The sequence below is a fragment of the Dreissena polymorpha genome, chromosome 11 (assembly GCF_020536995.1).
Source record: "Dreissena polymorpha isolate Duluth1 chromosome 11, UMN_Dpol_1.0, whole genome shotgun sequence".
Taxonomy (NCBI): Eukaryota; Metazoa; Mollusca; class Bivalvia; order Myida; family Dreissenidae; genus Dreissena; species Dreissena polymorpha.
In genome coordinates this window covers 59,901,287-59,923,923 of record NC_068365.1, presented here as the reverse complement: position 1 = coordinate 59,923,923, position 22,637 = coordinate 59,901,287, and the positions used below count along the sequence as shown (strand labels likewise).

The 22,637-nt window shown below is 38.9% G+C and overlaps 2 protein-coding genes across 4 annotated transcripts in view; one reads left to right on the top strand and one right to left on the bottom strand.

The window, feature by feature from the left end:
* Nucleotides 1-22,637, bottom strand: part of LOC127849572 (uncharacterized) — a 247,385-nt gene that overhangs the window by 13,836 nt on the left and 210,912 nt on the right. The window lies entirely within an intron of this gene.
* LOC127849876 (nuclear pore complex protein Nup205-like) overlaps nt 1-22,637 on the top strand; it is a 35,166-nt gene that overhangs the window by 4,555 nt on the left and 7,974 nt on the right. Inside the window, 14 exon segments of the mRNA XM_052382627.1 lie at nt 1,473-1,565; nt 1,568-1,616; nt 2,916-3,043; nt 3,045-3,165; nt 3,494-3,637; nt 6,748-6,843; nt 7,658-7,767; nt 7,931-8,068; nt 8,861-9,052; nt 14,231-14,504; nt 14,818-14,916; nt 17,842-17,999; nt 18,893-19,084; nt 20,702-20,817. Of these exon segments, the coding sequence (XP_052238587.1) occupies nt 1,473-1,565; nt 1,568-1,616; nt 2,916-3,043; nt 3,045-3,165; nt 3,494-3,637; nt 6,748-6,843; nt 7,658-7,767; nt 7,931-8,068; nt 8,861-9,052; nt 14,231-14,504; nt 14,818-14,916; nt 17,842-17,999; nt 18,893-19,084; nt 20,702-20,817 (1,910 nt within the window).

Here is a 22,637-nt window from a genome sequence, read left to right as displayed (position 1 = left end):
TTTGTAACGTTTTATTACAGGTAATATTATTCTTTCTGAAATCTTTAAAACAACAAGGAATTTTTATTATTTGTATTAACTTCATTTCATTGTGCCCCATAATGTTGTTCTGTTGCTCTGGTGCACATTAAATCAATGAGGAAATAAATTGCAATTCATACAAATTTATATTCTATTTTATTGATTTCCTGTTTGTATGATAATGTCATGACTATGACATCAATTATGTTTTCATGTGTGTGCTACTGATTGATTTTGGGATAAGTGTGAGGTTCAGCGCACCATCAAAAGGGTTTAAACCCCAAATGTCTTTTTGTATTTTTCCAAGAGAGTGATACCAGTTATTTATCATTTGGGTGATTTGCTATTGTTTTTCATGCCCCCTTAAACTGGTTTAAACCCCCATAATTGGAATTGACGGTTCCAATGGGATGGGTGTATAAACATATAAAGTCATCGTACAGTCATGAAAGGTACCTTGACATTCTATGTATAAGAAAATACAGGCATTGCTATTCACAATTAGATCAGGTTACCATGAACTTGAAATAGAAAAAGGGCCGGTATTCTAATATTCCAATACATGAAAGAATTTGCAAAGTTTGTAACTCAAAACAAGTTGAAACGGAAAATCATTTTGTTTTTATTGCCCAATGTTTAAGGATTTAAGGGCACGATTTATTCCGAGAAAATTCTTATAAAATCCCAATGTAATGAAATTGCATGTATTAATGTCAAGTCGAAATGAAACTTATATTAAGGATCTAGCATCGTATATTTACCTTGCATTTGTAAGACGTAAGGAGTTACTTACGTTGTAGGGTAGCTACTTATGCTTTACTACCTTTTTCAATATGTTAAACCTATACCAGTTCATGCTTGATGATGTTAGGTGCACACATGCTTTTGTATATATATAATTATGTTCTATAACTGTGGAAGGGGCCGGCGGCCTGCATATCACAATAAACCTTTGTTGTTGTTGTTGGGATGACTCCTGTTTTCATCAGTTTATTTTGTATTTTATGTACATTTCTTTTTTTTAAATCAGATTTTATGATCGTTATTTGGTCTTATTCCGATTGGTGAAAAGTATTTTTCTTCCTAATCCAGCTCAAATTCACAATTGTTGATGGTTTTACATTGAGGTGTTTGTTAATAGAGCTGTTGAGTATAGAAATAATTAGTTTGAAGTTGTAATATCCATTGAATTTATATCTTATTGTTTTGAATTTATATTTATGTTAGTTTAAAAATAAATATTCAATTTTATATATCAAGCAATATTACTTTTTCCCACTGGCCAGGCTAATATTCTCAATGAATTAATGTTATTATTTTCTCTAAAATAACAGGAGACCAACGAGCTACCTCCTTCACGGGTTTGTTGAATGCCTTGAAACTGATGACGCAGAAGATGACCAACAAGACGGAAAACGAAATTGCTGAGCAGGATTCTGAAACCAGTCTAGCCAAGACCCCGCATCTCAACCAGGCAGCACCTGCTAAAGCTGCTGATTAGCTCCCTTGATCTGCCGGCTCCCAACCTGGCTCATTATCTGCTGGGGGTTTGAGAATCCGGAAACCAGTCAGCAAAACAAACCTTCAGGATCAAGGTTGTTGTACTGGTGGACTTGTAATGCAGAAACCTAAAAGAGTAAATTGTCAGATCACAGGAATTTTTAATAAGATTATCATTAATTATAAAGTAAATCTTCACATTTTGATTTTTAAACTAAGTTATTTAAAATTGGTTGTTTGTGCAACCTACTTTTTCATAGAAGTAGACATTATACACAAGCATTATGTAGTAATTTAGATTTTCAAAACATTTGCTCATTACTTATGTTATAAATCAAGATGGTATGGCAGAATCTTCTGGTGAGCAAGGTACTTTAGAAAATCAACATCTCAGCCAAGTTTGATAACCATCCAAATTGCTCGACACACACACTGTGGCCTTTGAATTATAAATATCGGCAAAATTAACCTTCTCTGCCCTTTAACTCAAATTGTTTTAATCCTATCAAATTATTGACAATGCTTGTGCTCATAAAATTTATGTCAAGAAGTATAACTAGCCATATTACCTGAAGCACTTTGGAATTATGGCCCTTTAAATGCTCTATAAAGGTGACAAATCCAATGACTATGCATATCAACTGGTCTGATTTTTACCGGGATTTCAGTTACTCTTGCATTAAAACTGCTAATAAAACAGCTTAGGTACAACGTTGTCAAGAATTATGGAAGATAACCCCGTTTCATAATTGGATTAAATGTTTACATTTTTGCAACTAACGTGATGTGTAGCCTCAGAGCGGTGACATATGCTAAAAATAGCCAAAAGAAAATTCAATTTTAATTCTATTTTAAGCAACTTTTAACCAGCAGAAAGTAACTTATTAGATCACTACAAACGTTTTAACCATTTAGAAGAGACCTACTTTGTGGGTGATACCAGAAAACATTAAAAATCATCGTTATATTTTTGGTGACCTGAGTCACTTTCACTTTCTCTTTTCCGAGTAAACAGCGATGTAAATAAACTGACTGTTTGTAAACACAATTGACGTGGAGGACACTTTATTTAGAGCTCAAACAAGTTGTATTGCTTTTTTTTTTTATTGTAATGTCCAATAGCATATACATATTGTTTTTTGATAACCTTTTTAAATAAAATATGAAAAAAATTATTTAAGAATCGGTAAATATTTACGGATCTTCACCTTTATAGAGCCTTTAATTATTGAAAATTTGCATAATTAACCTTGTCTGCTCTGTTGCTGAATATCAACATGTATGCTCAATATGTAACCCACACCTTTAAATTTTTTATTTTTATTTTTTTGCCATGTTCGCCCTGTTGAATTGAATATATAGACTTTAAGCTTAATGTGCCACTTCTCTGCCAGGCATACTCAGTTCCCAGAAGACTTGCCTTCATTCCATCCTGGCAATTCTTACCAAGGGAGTTGGTTCCAGCGGGAATGGGCCCCAGTGTCTAGTGGACACCCCCACCCTTGCGGAACTCTGTTACAAGCCTCATCTACCTTTTGTCAGCCAACAAGGACACGTCCCTCCCCACCCTACGGTACCTGCGCACATCACATGACTTCCTGTACAGACAGATCCAGCATCTACCATACGAGCAGAAAAACTACAGTAAGGCGCTTTTAAAATGATTGTCGGTAACTTGTACGGTATTTGCATCTCTCTAGTAAGCTTTAATTTCTATTTTTCAACAGTTCTGAAGTTTTTTTAAAGAATAGCTTTAGCTGACATTAAGTGTTATATTTTCATATTGCAAAAGAGTGACCATAAGTGATGCTATTTGAGGACATAACATATTTATTTAAAAAAATTGTAATGTAATTCCATTATCGAATTTGTGTGTTGTTAAAATTTGAAAATGTTAGTTTTGAAAATTACACATATCAGCCAGTTATTTTTTAGGAACTGCAAATTACTGATACCTGATATTTGTTTTCAGAGCACCCTGTGGCGCGCCACCAATCCTGGTTGCTGAAGACAGTGGCTGTGGAGCTGAGAGTTACCTCCCTGAACAGACAGCGCTCACACACCCAGCGCCTAATGAAACTCATACTGGATGACTTTGATGAGGACCAGACATACGGTAGGTGGACCAGACATACGGTAGGTGGACCAGACATACGGTAGGTGGACCAGACATACGGTTGGTGGACCAGACATACGTTAGGTGGACCAGACATACGGTAGGTGGGCCAGACATACAGTAGGTGGACCAGACATTCGGTTGGTGGACCAGACTTACGGTAAGTGGACCAGACATACGGTAGGTGGACCAGACATACGGTATGTGGACCAGACATACGGTAGGTGGACCAGACATATGGTAGGTGGACCAGACATATGGTAGGTGGGACCAGACATACGGTAGGTGGACCAGACATATGGTAGGTGGACCAGACATACAGTAGGTGGACCAGACATACGGTTGGTGGACCAGACATACGGTAGGTGGACCAGACATTTGGTAGGTGGACCAGACATATGGTTGGTGGACCAGACATACGGTAGGTGGACCAGACATATGGTAGGTGGACCAGACGTATGGTAGGTGGACCAGACATACGGTAGGTGGACCAGACATACGGTAGGTGGACCAGACATACGGTAGGTGGACCAGACATACGGTAGGTGGGCCAGACATATGGTAGGTGGACCAGACATACAGTAGGTGGACCAGACATTCGGTTGGTGGACCAGACTTACGGTAGGTGGACCAGACATACGGAAGGTGGACCAGACATACAGTATGTGGACCAGACGTACGGTAGGTGGACCAGACATACTGTAGGTGGACCAGACATATGGTATGTGGACCAGACATACGGTAGGTGGACCAGACATACGGAAGGTGGGCCAGACATACAGTAGGTGGACCAGACATATCGTAGGTGGACCAGACATACGGTAGGTGGAACAGACTTACGGTAGATGGACCAGACATACGGTAGGTGGACCAGACATACGGTAGGTGGACCAGACATACAGTAGGCGGACCAGACATATGGTAGGTGGACCAGACCTACAGTAGGTGGACCGGACCTATGGTAGGTGTACCAGACCTACGGTAGGTGGTCCAGACCTACGGTAGGTGGACCAGACCTACGGTAGGTGGACCAGACCTACGGTAGGTGGACCAGACATACGTTATGTGGACCAGACATACGGTATGTGGAACAGACATACGCTATGTGGACCAGACATATGGTAGGTGGACCAGACATAGGGTAGGTGGACCAGACATACAGTAGGTGGACCAGACATACGGTAGGTGGACCAGACATACGGTAGGTGGACCAGACATACGGTATGTGGACCAGACATACGGTAGGTGGACCAGACATACAGTAGGTGGACCAGACATAGGGTAGGTGGACCAGACATACGGTAGGTGGACCAGACATTTGTAGGTGGACCAGACATACCGTAGGTGGACCAGTCATTCGGTAGGTGGACCAGACATACGGTAGGTGGACCAGACATACGGTAGGTGGACCAGACATACGATAGGTGGACCAGACATACGGTAGGTGAAAACTGTTTACAGTCAGAACATGTGTCCACTTAGCTCTCATGGATTGCAATGAGAATTTTAAATGAAATACTGCAATTCAGTAATTTCACTGTAATTTGAAATGTTAAAACTAGTTATTAAAGATAAGTTCATTGATACCAATGTTTAAGCAGAGAAAACAAATAAAGCTAAATGATCAATTAACCAAATTATTTTATTTAAGTTGCTAAAATGCAAAAATAAGGAACTTTGCAAACCTGGAGCAGGGGGTAATTGTCAGAAAGTATTTACTCTTTTTATGCACTAGGTAGGGTGGTATATAGCAGTTGAACTGTCCGTCCGTCAGTCTGTCCCTCCGTTCGAAAACTATTATTGGTTATAACTTTTGCAATATTGAAGATAGCAACTTGATAGTTGGCATGCATGTGTATCTAATGGAGTTGCAAATTTTGAGCGGTGAAAGGTCAAGGTTATCTTTCAAGGTCAAAGTTTAAAAAAAAACAAATCCAAGGGAAGTAATTAGCTTTATAGGGAGATAATTTCTATTTCTCATTTGGCAGGTACAGAGCATTTTTATAAGGGAAGTAATATTTTTATTATATCCCTTTAAAAAATATTTCTTCCCTTGTATAAATAATCTGAACCTGCCAAATGATAAAAAAAAATTATAAATCAAAGCGGCGCAGTAGGGGACATAGTGTTTCTGACAAACACATATCTTGTTTTATTAACCAGGTTTTCCGAAGGAAAAAACTGGTTATTAGATTGGCGAATGCAGGCGGGCTGGCTGGCTGGCTGGCGGGCGGGCGGAACAAGCTTGTCCGGGCCATAACTATGTCGTTCATTGTCATATTTTAAAATCATTTGGCACATTTGTTCACCATCATTGGACGGTGTGTTGCGCGAAAAAATTACGTCGATATCTCCAAGGTCAAGGTCACACCTTGAGTTCAAAGGTCAAAAATGGCCATAAATGAGCTTGTCCTGGCCATAACTATGTCATTCATTGTGAGATTTTAAAATCATTTGGAACATTTGTTCACCATCATGGGACAGTGTGTCGCACGAAACAATCACGTCAATATCTCCAATGTCAAGGTCGCCACGACTAAAAATAGATTTTTTTTAAAAACAAACTTACAAAGGGGGTTTATTTTGTTTGTTCATTTGAAAAGTTCAGTTTGAGTTTTCTCCCTTTATCAGATTTTTTTTTCACAATGAAAACCTGGTTTTGTGACAATTTTGTCCCTTGTTTCTTTATTTGCTTATTTTTTGCGTTTGGATAGTACATGGTAAAGATATTTCTTTTCTGAGTTAGAATTTTGTTTGTTTTATATTTAAAACGTGAAATCTAACAAAAAATTGTCAAACTCATCTTGTTATTTAAGCGTTTCTACTGGTGAATTGCAGTGTTGTCAACATTATTCAGTCTTGCGCTGAGAAAACAGGGCTTAATGCATGTGCCTAAAGTATTTCCAAGATTAGCCTGTGAGTCCACACAGGCTTATCAAGGACTACAATTTCTGCATTGACATGATTTTGGTTTAGCAGAGACTTCCTATAAACAGAAAATTCCATACGAGCGGAAAACGTCAAGGTTAATCTGGAAAGACACTTTAAACACATGCATAAACCTTGATATGCTGAGAACGAGGCTCAGTTTACACTCTTTTGTATTTCAGTGCTGCATCCAGTGGGTGGCGCAGATGAGTCGGAGCTGCTGTCCTCCAGACTGGCAGACATAAGCCAGTCCTCACAGTACTCCAGGAATGTCAGAGGTATAAAATGAGCCTTTCTTTGGGAAATTAGGCCATAATATATGTCCGTAAGTTGTTGTCCCAGATTAGAATCAGCAGCCAACACAGGCTAAATGAAGACAACACTTTCAGCCTAGAGTGGATTTTTGTTTAGAAGAGACTTCCTTTATACCAAAAGTTCCTTAAAAGGAAAAAGTGTTGACCTGATGCAGACTGCATGGGCTAATCTGGGAAGACACTTTACGCACATGCATTTAGAAATGGATTGAAAATCTGTGAAAGTATTGCCGCTTTCGCAAAAGTAACAAATCCATTGCCCACCACAAGGTCTGGTAATCTTGTTACTATTACTAGCCTGGCTTTCGTTTTACTGGCAACCAAGCACACATGGAATTAAAGGAATGGCCTATGTCTGTCTATCAGTCATTCTGACAGTCTGTTTGCAACACTATCATGCCCACTCCATATATCCTCTGTCTTTTCACAGATTTCATGAAACTTGCTGCAAATGTACAGGTCATTGAGACAATGTTCAGACATGCCACTCATGGTCACGGTTGTATTTCAAAGCTTATAGATTGATTCTCTTCTTTATTATCTGATCAATGTCCCCTATACCCAATGAAGGATTTTTCAAAAACTGCAATAAGATATAATATTGAGCTTATATGCAGATTTAACGAGTCAGTCACACCTTCAGAAGGTCGTGGGCACACTTGAAGGATTTATAATAATGCTGAGTTGTCACATTAACCTTTGACAATACCATTAATAGACAATGCTTTCACATTCAAGAGGTATTTTATCCTAGCAATTCAACTGTATTCCATTGCAGGGCGCCAGTACCGGCGTCGTATAATGAGTATCCTGGACACCCTCAGCTTTCACCAGCAGTATCCAGAACACATGAACCTGGAGTTCTTTGACACAAACCTCATTCAGCAGGTACTGCTTTATTGCATGTGGCTTTGACAAATATCGCAGCGATCAAATTATGCTCGCGACTTTGAATATAACAGAACAAGACTAAATAAAAAAGCTCTATGCTTTATTTTCATATTGGTCCCTTATGTCAATATGTTTGATGTATTATTGAAACCTTTCACAGGTTGTTGGTAGCACTGAAAGGAAAGATGAGGATGGGGTGACGTTCTACGATGTGAAGACTCTCCATAGGATCCTGCTCAACGAACTCAACAACCTGCAGGGAACCACAATGGCTGGGCAGAGGCAGAGAATACTCGAGGTAACACACCTGGCCTGGCCAGAGTTTATATAGGGTCATAAGCTTCAAAGTTCTTTGTTTGAAAAGTTTAAGATTGTAAGATTAACAATAATCTATGGCAATTATTAAAAATTGAGCCTTGTATTGTAAACAAACTGGCTTAATGCATTTGTGTAAAGTTTCGTCCCAGATTAGCCTGTGCAGTTGGCTCAGACTAGTCAGGGAAACGCTTGCCATATTGCCTGGATTTTCATTTAGAACATTCATCCTTTAAACAAAAATTCATAAAAGCATAAAGTGTCATCCCTGAGTAGCCTGTATTGACTGCACATGTTTATATAACTGGGATCACAGTTCATGCACATGCATTAAGCCTGGTTTTTCCAGAGCAAGCCTCAGTTATGGTTGTGTAATTCCTTTGTTGTCAATCTAATGTTTTAAATTGGCTGAGTATGCTCAAGATTTCCCCTTATTAAGTACTGGTACTCCTTACTGAACGAAATCTTGTGTGTCAATAAGACTTAGGCTTACGATATAATTAATATAAAAACAAATATGCGTATAAATCTCAGTATTTTATTAGATAATACTCATCAAACTTGGAAACCTTTAAGAACAATGTTTGGTTTACGTGCAGCATTTTGTCACCACAGTTCAGACATATGGTTAATGTTAAAAAATCTGTATACTACTGTAACAATAGTCTTGGGATATCAAAGCCAATATATAAAGTAATAACCATAGTTTGATGTATCCAAGGACTGTCCTTGTGGGGAATTAAAAAAAAACACAACATTTTGTTGTAATCTTTAGGAGATTGAGGATATTCTGCGAATGGTGATTGAGCGTAACAAGGTGTGCCAGAGTCTGTTCTGCAAGCAGCAGGGGTTTGACTCGTGGAGGCAGGTGGTTGAGGTTATACTGTCAGCCTGCCCTGCTGACCTGCTCCAGGGAGAGACCAGGCAGACCGTGCTGTTTGAGATACTGCAGGACCTCCTGAAAAAGGTGCAGGAATGAAATAAGATAAATAAATTGATTGTTCTTGCATTGATTTTTGGTGTGTTACATGGATGTGTTTAGATGGTGCAATGAGGAGAAAGTATTGTTTTGCAATCTATACTACTAACATGAAAATAGGCTATACCAATCAGGGATCAGTTAAAAGTTTTTCATTTTATTTGACGCTAAGTGATGAAATATTAAAAATTCTTAGGGCATTTATTCCCAATAATTTCTCACTAGTCCTACTATGGACTCCTGTTTTAATCTGATTTGAATTTGAATGACTTGTCAGCCTTCATAATAGTAAATCATCAACATTGAAGTGAAGGTTAGTTAAAAAATATTTTCTTGTATCCAAAGGGCTTAAGCCTCCTCTGTCACATTTTTTTATCTGACCCCTGGGTTAAAAGTAATTATCATGTGCGTCGCATGTTGTTAGTAAAATGAGTTTTTTTTTACCTATTTTACCCATTTATTTACCCATAATTTTTTACCCAGGGGTCAGATCGAAATTACAAATAGTGCAACGTCGCACATTATGCTCATAGCTACCATGTGTGTAAGTTTCAAGGTTCTAGTGCTAAAGTGTAGGAGGAGATAGTGTCCAGGACGGACAGACAGACGGCGCGCAGATAACGACAATATTCCCACACTTTTAAACGCGTGGGGATAATTAAGTTCTTGCCCTGCTTTTATTGGGAAATCATCAGAATGATCAGCATCGGTTTGCTTTTCCAAAATTGTTTTCCCATATACAGTTTGATGTGACATTAAAATCCTCCTTTTAAACAGTCAGTTAAAGCATAACTTGTATTGCGCACCCATACACAGTGCTTTCCACGGGCCATTTAAAGGTCCTTTGCCGGGGTGCTTGAATTTCGAAATCAGAATCAGCAGGGCGCTGGTTATTTACCAATTATTGTATTTTTCTGAACCTTGCACTTCTTAACATCAAAGCGGTATCAACATCGCAAAATATTTTGAGAGTTCCAACCACAGACGGAGCTTCGATGTATTGGTAAATTGATATTGGCCAATGAGAGCGCACGCTTCGCATGAGTACCATCAATACCTGTTGTCAAATCATGCAGACGATGAGTGACGTAATTGCCATAATAGTTTGATATTTTGAAAGGTTTTTGGCTTTTTTTCTACCAGAACCATCGGTCCCTACGGTGTACATCTCAACGATAAAATCTCAGAAAGTAACTTAGCAGACTGAATATCGCAATCGGGTGTAATCCTCAAGGAAATTGTGCGTTTCATGCATAATATGGTCACAACATGTATTCGACTCGTAAAGTGCTTTAATAAATTATTGTTGAATTCGTTATACACAGTTATTATAAAAATTAGTGTTTTGTTATGAGATGCCACTTGTCATATTTCCTGTTTTGGTTGATATGATAAATATTGAATAAAAGTGTAAATGTATCATATGGCCAACTGTAAAATAATGATGCATAATTATTCATATGTCGGCAAATCATTATGATGCTTCTTAAATAGTTTCATATGGCCTTTTTCTATAGTCATCTGCTATCAAAGACTAACTATCCACCAGTGTTATCAACAGGAACATATCAGATCCTATATGTATTGTATACATATGAACATAATATTTGTTTCACTTTGATAGCATGTGTATTTGTATATATCCAAAAATTAATCAAAAGTAATTATAGTTTGAGTATCAGCGACGCTATTTGTCTAGGTTTTGTGAGAATAAGTGTATCTGCAAGCATATGCGACAGTAATATTCTCAGATCATTATAAAGCAATTAATTTTTTTGTCAATTTAAATGAGTGAAGCAGATGTAACAGTTATATTCTCAGAACATTATAAAGTAATTAATTGTCAATTTAAATGAGTGAATCTGTGAAGCAGATGTGACAGTATCTCTGAAACAAATCTGTGACCATTATGGCTGCAATTAATTGTCAATTTATATGTAGTTTACTGTTGATCAGATATAGCAGTATCTCATAAAATTATATGTGAAATTAATGAATGCAATTAGCATCAATGTTAATGTGATGCTGACGCCACGCTTTACACAAAGTTGTTGCCCAAGCTGTTGATGTAATTTTGCAACTGCCTATGTTCAGATACATGTAATCTGGCCTCACCAGTTTTAGCTGGATCTGTGCAAACTGCATTTAACAACATTGTTACTTGTATAATTATATATATATATATATATATATATATATATATATATATATATATATATATATATATATATATATATGTATGTCCCCCTTCAAAGAAGAGGGGGTATATTGTTTTGCATATGTCGGTCGGTCGGTCCGTTTGTCAGTCCGTCCCTCGGTTGGTCCGTCCACCAAATGGTTTCCGGGTGACAACTCAAGAACGCTTAGGCCTAGGATCATGAAACTTTAAAGGTACATTGGTCATGACTGTCAGATGACTACTATTGATTTTTAGGTCACTAGGTCAAAGGTCAAGGTCACAGTGACTCGAAACAGTAAAATGGTTTCCGGATGATAACTCAGGAACGCTTGGGCCTAGGATCCTGAAACTTCATAGGTACATTGATCATGACTGGAAGATGACCCAAATTGATTTTCAGGTCACTAGGTCAAAGGTCAAGGTCACTGTGATTCGAAGCATTAAAATGGTTTCCAGATGATAACTCAAGGCCTAGAATCATGAAACTGCATAGGTACATTGAACATGACTGGCAGATGACTACTATTGATTTTCAGGTCACTAGGTCAAAGATCAAGGTCACATTAACTCGAAACAGTATAATGGTTTCAGGATGATAACTCAAGAACGCTTAGGCCTAGAATCATGAAACTTCATAGGTACATTGATCATGACTGGCAGATGACCCCTATTGAATTTCAGGTCACTAGGGCAAAGGTCAAGGTCACTGTGACTTGAAACAGTAAAATGGTTTCTGGATGATAACTCAAGAATGCTTAGGCCTAGGATCATGAAACTTCATAGGTACAGTGATCATGATGGCAGATGACCCCTATTGATTTTCAGGTCACTAGGTCAAAGATCAAGGTCACATTGACTTAAAACAGTAAAATTGTTTCTGGATGATAACTCAAGAACGCTAAGGCCTAGGATCATGTAACTTCATAGGTACATTGATCATGACTGGCAGATGACCCCTATTGATTTTCTGGTCACTAGGACAAAGGTCAAGGTCACTGTGACTCGAAACAGTAATATGGTTTCTGGATGATAACTCAAGAATGCTTAGGCCTAGGATCATGAAACTTCAAAGGCACAGTGATCATGATGGCAGATGACCCCTATTGATTTTCAGGTGACTAGGTCAAAGATCAAGGTCACATTGACTCAAAACAGTAAATGGTTTCTGGATGATAACTCAAGAACGCTTAGGCCTAGGATCATGTAACTTTATAGGTACATTGATCATGACTGGCAGATGACCCCTATTGATTTTAAGGTCACTAGGTCAAAGGTCAAGGTCACAGTGACAAAAAACAGATTCACACAATGGCTGCCACTACAACTGACAGCCCATTTCGGGGCATGCGTGTTTTACAAACAGCCCTTGTCTATGTTAAAGTTTGCGTACCACCTCAAATATTTTCTATATCCCTTGACATATTGCTTTTATATTTTGCATACTTCTTTACCAACATGACCCCAATCTAAAAAGAAGAGCAGACAACTGTATCAAGCATTTTGTAAGAATTATGGCCCTTTTTCCATTGACAATATGTTTATTACTTTAGTTACATTGCCATAACTTCTTTATTTATGATCAGATTTTATTAATACTTTCACAAAACAACACTTTCCTAAATACCACAATGCATTCCACCCCAAAAGATACCCCATGCCCCAACCCAGAATCCCTGCCCCCCCACTCCCCCCCCTCCCCTCCCCCCCCCCCCCCAATTTTTTTTTCTTCCTTTTTTATTTTTGAATGATTATCTAATAAATGAATACACCTCACATCATACCCCCCTCTCAACCCCCCCTACTTCCCCCCCCCCCCCCCAACAAAAAAACTTTATTTTTTTTCCTTTGTTTATTTTTGAAAGATTGTGGCCTAATAAATTATTGAATATGAACAATTTTCCCATGATGGCTTACTATCAAGCACTGGAATAGTCGAGCGCGCTGTCCTCTGACAGCTCTTGTTATGTAACATGCCATAAGTGATTAGCATGTTGAAACCAATAGCTGAGCTTCAGGATCAGATCCCTTGTTCCAAGGTCAAGTTCAAAGATCAAATTTTGTCAATAAGTCTGATGCATAAATTTGTCTGGCACATACATTTGTCTTTATGGATGGATTTCATGTAAAGCATGATTAGCATGTTTTAACAAATAGTTGTGCTCAAGAATCAGATCCCTAGTTCAAAGGTCATGTTCAAATATCAAATTTTGGCAAGAAGTATGATGCAAAACTCTGTCCAGCATGAATGGATTTTCAAATAGGTGATCAGCATGATCAGATGCAGTGTAGCCCGCAAGACCAAGGTCTTTATGTCCAAGGTCAGGATTACATATCTTGATTGAAGGTCAATGTTTGATACTTTTAAAATCTTTAAAAAAAAGTGCATGATCAGACATAGTGTCACACATGAAAAGCATGTCTTAGTGTCCAAGGTCAAGGTCACACTTAAGGTCATAAGTCACAATTTGGTAATTATTACTGAACATTTTGTCTTGAGAATGACTTTGTCCAGAATTGATGGATTTTTAAATAACTATTCAAAAGTAATCAGCTTGATTATACTTCAAAACATAGTCTTGAGCATTCGATGAATTAAAAAAAATTGCCATAGTTACAAGCATACTGAGTGGTGCACACCATAACCAAGTATTTAGGCCATAGGTCAAGGTCTCAATGTAAGTTCAAAGGTAAAGTAAGTGAAAGCAATAGAAACTTTGTCCAATCTTTCCCTCATTTATTTCTGTCTTGCATGCCTGGTGTAAATGGCATTCTTGTTTCTATTTTCTTTAACAAAGTTGCAACAACATGCTACTAGTACAACAAGTGGTGTCATTTTGTATTGATCACTACTTTGGCAAGTTCTTGTTTAAGACTAAATTTAGTTTTTTCCACTCATGCTCTAGAACAATTTTAGTTATGTAGACAATTGACTACGCCACCACTGTGGAACTATTTTCATGTTATTTTTCCTTTAATTTTTTCCTCAGGTTGCAGACGACAACGCCCTTCCAGAGTTAACTGCCCCTGTGTCTGGTGTCCTGCTAACCCTGATGGCCAACCTTCGCCAGTGCTTCATGACACATGACGAGTTGCCTAGCGACCAAGAACGGCGCGACCTTCAATACGTGACCTTGCTGGACAGGTCTGCAGGGGTCAGCAACACAGCCGTGTCCTGGGACAAGGGGTCAGGGTCAAGGACACTGTTTGCAACCTCACTGCAGATGGTTTTGAAGGGACTGATCGAGCACACCCTGAGATGCAGTGAGTTGTATATTTGTTGCCATAGCAACCTGGGCTTCATATTTGTGTAGAAATTGAGAATGTTCTTTTTATTATGTCAATCAGATATCTGAATCTCTTATAATTGATTAATAAGTAAAAAAATTAGCAAATATGATTGTTTATCATTTTAGGTGATCTATCAGACTCTGTCTAAAATATGTTCAAAACTATTAGTTTTACAACATTTTGTCAATCATTTCTCCATGAAAGGCTAAATAATGAAATTTATGTTTGAAATGAGAATTTCTACTTTGTATGAGGTTGATACTCTTCATTCCCACCCCCTGCCTAGGTGGAGCCCAGCAGAGGGTGAGGGCCCGACTGTATGGAGCCCTGCTGTACTACCTGCAGATAGCCAGCAAACCCAAGAGTTCACAGGCACATCTCCAAGGTTACTTATTGAACTAGAAAATAATATACAAGAGTCTTACTCTTGGGAAAGTGGGCTGAATGCATGTCAGTGAAGTGGTGGGCTGAATGCATGTCAGTGAAGTGGTGGGCTGAATGCATGTCAGTGAAGTGGTGGGCTGAATGCATGTCAGTGAAGTGGTGGGCTGAATGCATGTCAGTGAAGTAGTGGGCTGAATGCATGTCAGTGAAGTAGGTGGGCTGAATGCATGTCAGTGAAGTGGTGGGCTGAATGCATGTCAGTGAAGTGGTGGGCTGAATGCATGTCAGTGAAGTAGTGGGCTGAATGCATGTCAGTGAAGTAGTGGGCTGAATGCATGTCAGTGAAGTAGTGGGCTGAATGCATGTCAGTGAAGTAGTGGGCTGAATGCATGTCAGTGAAGTAGTGGGCTGAATGCATGTCAGTGAAGTAGTGGGCTGAATGCATGTCAGTGAAGTAGTGGGCTGAATGCATGTCAGTGAAGTAGTGGGCTGAATGCATGTCAGTGAAGTGGTGGGCTGAATGCATGTCAGTGAAGTGGTGGGCTGAATGCATGTCAGTGAAGTGGTGGGCTGAATGCATGTCAGTGAAGTGGTGGGCTGAATGCATATCAGTGAAGTAGTGGGCTGAATGCATGTCAGTGAAGTAGTGGGCTGAATGCATGTCAGTGAAGTGGTGGGCTGAATGCATGTCAGTGAAGTAGTGGGCTGAATGCATGTCAGTGAAGTAGTGGGCTGAATGCATGTCAGTGAAGTAGTGGGCTGAATGCATGTCAGTGAAGTGGTGGGCTGAATGCATGTCAGTGAAGTGGTGGGCTGAATGCATGTCAGTGAAGTGGTGGGCTGAATGCATGTCAGTGAAGTGGTGGGCTGAATGCATGTCAGTGAAGTAGTGGGCTGAATGCATGTCAGTGAAGTGGTGGGCTGAATGCATGTCAGTGAAGTAGTGGGCTGAATGCATGTCATTGAAGTAGTGGGCTGAATGCATGTCAGTTAAGTAGTGGGCTGAATGCATGTCAGTGAAGTGGTGGGCTGAATGCATGTCAGTGAAGTAGTGGGCTGAATGCATGTCAGTTAAGTAGTGGGCTGAATGCATGTCAGTGAAGTAGTGGGCTGAATGCATGTCAGTGAAGTAGTGGGCTGAATGCATGTCAGTGAAGTAGTGGGCTGAATGCAAGTCAGTGAAGTAGTGGGCTGAATGCATGTCAGTGAAGTAGTGGGCTGAATGCATGTCAGTGAAGTGTTGTTGTAGATTAGCCTGTGCAATACAAGCTAATCAAGGAGGACACTACGCACATGAATATTACCCAGTTATCCCAGAATGAGGCTCAAATATTAAACTTTCAAAACTCTATGATGCCTTCTTGCCATTGTTTAGTAACATTTACCTGTGTTTAATAGAAAAATATTGATATGTGAAACACAACTCAAATAACATTTTTGAACATTCTTTTTCATTTATTTTGTTTGTTCAGTTAATTAACCTGCTAAAATTATTCGTTAACTTTCAATGTTTTTTCCTATCACTTGTATAAATTCAACTATTTACTTCACTGATTTACATAATCAGTCCTAAGACAAAACCAAAACTAGTGTGATTGCTCTTCCTTGTCAATAAAAAAGGAGCCCAGTAATAGTGTAGTACAGCGCTGTGCTCTTTATACTTTGATTACAATACACCTTATTTACCCCACTCAGAGGAGCCCAGTAATAGTGTAGTACAGCGCTGTGCTCTTTATACTTTGATTACAATACACCTTATTTACCCCACTCAGAGGAGCCCAGTAATAGTGTAGTACAGCGCTGTGCTCTTTATACTTTGATTACAATACACCTTATTTACCTCACTCAGAGGAGCCCAGTAATAGTGTAGTACAGCGCTGTGCTCTTTATACTTTGATTACAATACACCTTATTTACCCACTCAGAGGAGCCCAGTAATAGTGTAGTACAGCGCTGTCCTCTTTATACTTTGATTACAATACACCTTATTTACCCCACTCAGAGGAGCCCAGTAATAGTGTAGTACAGCGCTGTCCTCTTTATACTTTGATTACAATACACCTTATTTACCCCACTCAGAGGAGCCCAGTAATAGTGTAGTACAGCGCTGTCCTCTTTATACTTTGATTACAATACACCTTATTTACCCCACTCAGAGGAGCCCAGTAATAGTGTAGTACAGCGCTGTCCTCTTTATACTTTGATTACAATACACCTTATTTACCCCACTCAGAGGAGCCCAGTAATAGTGTAGTACAGCGCTGTCCTCTTTATACTTTGATTACAATACACCTTATTTACCTCACTCAGAGGAGCCCAGTAATAGTGTAGTACAGCGCTGTCCTCTTTATACTTTGATTACAATACACCTTATTTACCTCACTCAGAGGAGCCCAGTAATAGTGTAGTACAGCGCTGTCCTCTTTATACTTTGATTTCAATACACCTTATTTACCCCACTCAGAGGAGCCCAGTAATAGTGTAGTACAGCGCTGTCCTCTTTATACTTTGATTACAATACACCTTATTTACCCCATTCAGAGGAGCCCAGTAATAGTGCAGTACAGCGCTGTCCTCTTTATACTTTGATTACAATACACCTTATTTACCCCACTCAGAGGAGCCCAGTAATAGTGTAGTACAGCGCTGTGCTCTTTATACTTTGATTACAATACACCTTATTTACCCCACTCAGAGGAGCCCAGTAATAGTGTAGTACAGCGCTGTGCTCTTTATACTTTGATTACAATACACCTTATTTACCCCACTCAGAGGAGCCCAGTAATAGTGTAGTACAGCGCTGTGCTCTTTATACTTTGATTACAATACACCTTATTTACCTCACTCAGAGGAGCCCAGTAATAGTGTAGTACAGCGCTGTCCTCTTTATACTTTGATTACAATACACCTTATTTACCCCACTCAGAGGAGCCCAGTGGTGGCGTAGAGTCCCGTCTACTGGCGGCCTCTGACACGGAGTTTGACCAGCTGCGCAGGGAGAACATCGCCACCATCCTCACCTACGGGGACAGCTTCATGGACCTGCTGTGTAGGGACGCATGTGATGGCCTTGATGTGGGCAGGGTAAGTGGTGGAGTTGCGGGAAGTAGGGTGTGAAATATTGAGGGGTATCTTGTGTTGTTAAGGAGTTATTTGGTAGTAACTGAAAAAGAAGATAGAGATAATGCTCTGTGGTGGATGTATGGACAAAGCAAATGAATGACAGCCCAATCATTGAACTATTGGTTGTATCTAACTATAACTGTTTTAGTTTTTTTATCAGCCTTTATTTCTTATGGTTACACCTCTTAGGTTATGCCAGTGATTGAAGTCATGAATGGTTGTAATTGTGTTGTTCTGGTAGCATACTGTTCATGTTAAAGTTCCAACATCATCTAATAATTTAAAAGCTTTTTTTGTGTATTTTATCAACGTATAAACTGATGTTAAAATTATGCCTAATATGCATAAATGCTGACGCCATTTTTGTATTCCAACCGTAGGATTGCAAATTAAGCCCTTAAAAGTTGAATATAGTTAGAAAGTTCTTAAATTTGATTTGATTTTTTAAGGGACTACAGATGTATCAAAGTGAGTATTTGAGTGGTTAAGTGTGAACTGTAATTGTTATCGTACATATACTGGCTCTGTCAGTGCTAGACTTCATCCTGATGATGGACAAGTTAAACCAGTGGCTAATGTCATCATTTCCAAGGGTTTAAATAAGACCTGATTGTGCGTTAAGTGTCATCCCAGATCAGCCTGTGCATTTGCACACCCTAATTAAGGATGACCCTTGAATCAGCTGTTATGGAATTTTTCGTTTGAAGGAAGTCTCTTCCAAATGCAAATCCAGTGTAATCAGAAAGTGTTTTCCCTGATTTACCTTTGTGGACTGCACAGGCTAACCAAGGACAACACTTAAGGCACATGAATTCAGCCCCATTGCTATAAGTGATTATATGTTGTTTTTACAGATGCTGGCCCTGTCTGTACTGGACTGTATCCTAATGATGGACAAGTTCAACCAGTGGCTGTCCTTCATCACCTCCAAGGGTTACCTACAGCACCTTGTGGACAGCCTGGCAGTTGACGATGAGAAACTCATGGCTCTCCTGGGTGGAGGTGTGAACAACCTCAAAGTGCTCTACTTGTACGAGTCCAAACTGGTAAGGAATATTTTCCTATGTCCAAACTGTTAAGGAATGCAGTCTTATGTGAGTCCAAACTGGTAAGGAATGCTGTCCTATGTGAGTCCAAACTGGTAAGGAATGCTGTCCTATGTGAGTCCAAACTGGTAAGGAATGCAGTTCTATGTGAGTCCCAATTTGTAAGGAATGCTGTCCTATGTGAGTCCAAACGGGTAAGGAATGATGTCCTATGTGAGTCCTATGCGAGTCCAAACTGGTAAGGAATGCTGTCCTATGTGAGTCCAAGCTGGAAAGGAATGATGTTCAATGTGTGTCCAAACTGGTAAGGAATGCTGTCCTATGTGAGTCCAAACTGGTAAAGAATTCTTTCCTATGTGAGTCCAAACTGCTTAGGAATGCAGTCCTATGTGAGTCCAAACTGGTTAAGAATACTGTCCTATGTGAGTCCTATGTGAGTCCAAACTGATAATGAATGCTGTCTTATGTGAGTCCAAACTGGTTAAGAATACTGTCCTATGTGAGTCCTATGTGAGTCCAAACTGATAATGAATGCTGTCCTATGTGAGTCCAAACTGGTAAGGAATGCTGTCCTATGTGAGTCCAAACTGGTAAGGAATGCTGTCCTATGTGAGTCCAAACTGGCAAGGAATACTGTCCTATGTGAGTCCAAACTGGTAAGGAATGCAGTCCTATGTGAGTCCAAACTGGTTAAGAATACTGTCCTATGTGAGTCCAAACTGGTAATGAATTCTGTCCTATGTGAGTCCAAACTGGTTAGGAATTCAGTCCTATATGAGTCCAAACTGGTAAGGAATGCTGTCCTATGTGAGTCCAAACTAGTATGGAATGCTGCATGCTGTCATGAACTAGTCCAAACTAGGTGAAGCCAAATTGGTAAGGAAAAATATCCAATGTTAATCCAAAGCAATAAGGAATACTGTGGTGTGTCAGTCCCAACTGGTAAGTAATACGGAAAGTCTTTAATGCATCTGCGTAAAGTATCGTCCCTAATCTATTAAACCCAGTTGTTCCATATTCATATTTGTTTCTTTGGTTCCATTAGAGAGATCTTTAATTACCTTTTGGACTGGCTTGAGATGGTTGTGAATTAATTTGAATGTGTCTTTATGTATCAACCTTTACAGAGACTTCTTACTCATTTTGCAAATTCTTTAGAGCATGTAAATTAACTCTCAAATTAAACCAATTAGGCATACCTCTATGCCAAGCATGAATTTAAATCTAGAGCTATTTTACTAAAATGTCTTTGCATACTATTTGAGCTATCAACATGAACTATCATAGGTACATAGATCTCAATAGCAATGCGGTGCACAAAAACTATACCTCCTGCTTTTATAATTTCCCTTGCAAATGTTATGCTGAAAATTTATCCATGGAATAACTCGACTTTAATATGAGGTATCAAGATGAAATAGCATGATTTGAATCGTGAAATGTTTGGAAACAAGTTCTTGAAACTAAACTGCCAATAATCTTGAACAAAGAGGCTAGAGTGGTGTTTTTGAGGCATCACCGTGACAGTTCTTGTTTTATCAACAGTTTCTATAATTGTATTGAAGTTACAATTGCACTTTCAAGGCTGCAAAATCAAGTACAAATACTTTCTTCCAGAGCCTGTTGACCCGTGTGGCCGAGACAGCAGTAGGGGCCACAACTCTTCTGAGATGTGGGGTCATGCAGAAACTGGCAGAGTGCTCCTTCTTTGATATGAGGCCTGACATGGACAGGTAGGAAAATTATAGAAGCTCATTTGTACGGGTACAAAACATCTGTTTACATTATATGAGCCATGCTCTGGGAAAATGGGGCTTAATGCTTGTGTATAAAGTGTTGTCCCAGATAAGCCTCTGCAATCCTCACTTGCTCATCAGGGATGACACTTTCTGTTAAAGAAAGTCTCTTGTTAATGAAACTCCCACACAAATACATTAAGCCCCATTTTCCCATAACGTGGAGATTGTGAAGTTGAATCCAATGTCGAGATTCTTTCTAATCAGAATTCTTATGAAAAGTTAAAGTTATGATAGGATTAAGAAGTTAAAAATGTCATGTTTATTATCAGTTTTTTAGCAAAATAAAGGAGATCTAAAAGATTTCAAGAATATGCATTAAGTTACTTAAAAACAAATCACATATTTGAGTGTTTAAGTTATGTATTTTATGGTCTCACAAATGTTGTATTGTTATGTAAATATACCCAATTATGGAGACCTTTCTTCAGAAGAAACAGAAACAATTAAGGGCAAAAGAAAGGACAAACACCAGCAGTCAGTTGCTTATTGGTTCAATGTTTTTTAGCTCATCTATTTTTTGAAAAAAAATTATGAGCTATTGTCATCACCTTGGCGTCGGCGTCTGCGTCGGCGTCAGCGTCCGGTTAAGTTTTGCGTTTAGGTCCACTTTTCTCAGAAAGTATCAATGCTATTGCATTCAAACTTGGTACACTTACTTACTATCATGAGGGGACTGGGCAGGCAAAGTTAGATAACTCTTGCGTGCATTTTGACTGAATTATGTGCCCTTTTTATACTTAGAAAATTGAAAATTTTGGTTAAGTTTTGCGTTTAGGTCCACTTTTTTCAGAAAGTATCAATGCTATTGCATTCAAACTTGGTACACTTACTTACTATCATGAGGGGACTGGGCAGGCAAACTAAGATAACACTGGCGTGCATTTTGACCGAATTATGTGCCCTTTTTATACTTAGAAAATTGAAAATTTTGGTTAAGTTTTGTGTTTAGGTCCATTTTATTCCTTAAGTATCAAAGCTATTGCTTTCATACTTGCAACACTTACTAACTATCATAAGGGGACTGTGCAGGCAAAGTAATGTAACTCTGACTGGCATTTTGACAGAATTATGTGCCCTTTTTATACTTAGAAAATTGAAAATTTGGTTATGTTTTGTGTTTAGGTCCACTTTATTCCTACAGTATCAAAGCTATTGCTTTCATACTTGCAACACTTATTAACTATCGTAAGGGGACTGTGCAGGCAAAGTTATGTAACTCTGACTGGCATTTGGACGGAATTATGGGCCCTTTATACTTAGAAAATTGAAAGTTTGGTTAAGTTTTGTGTTATGGTCCACTTTACCCCTAAAGTATCATAGATATTGCTTTCATACTTGGAACACTCGCAAACTACCATAAGGGTACAGTAAAAGGACAAGTTGCATAACTCTGGATGTCATTTTTACGGAATTATGGCCCTTTTTTGACTTAGTAACTTTGAATATGTGGTTAAATTTTGTGTTTCGATCCACTTTACTTCTTAAGTATCAAGGCTATTGCTTTCAAACTTCAAATACTTTCATACCATCATGAGGTTACTGTACCTGGCAAGTTGAATTTTACCTTGACCTTTGAATGACCTTGACTCTCAAGGTCAAATTATTAAATTTTGCTAAAATTGCCATAACTTCTTTATTTACGATTAGAATTGATTGATACTTTGACAAAACTACTCTTACCTGACATACCACAATAGACTCCACCCAAACCATCGCCCGTGACAACCCCCTTCCCCCCCCCCCCCCCCCCCCGA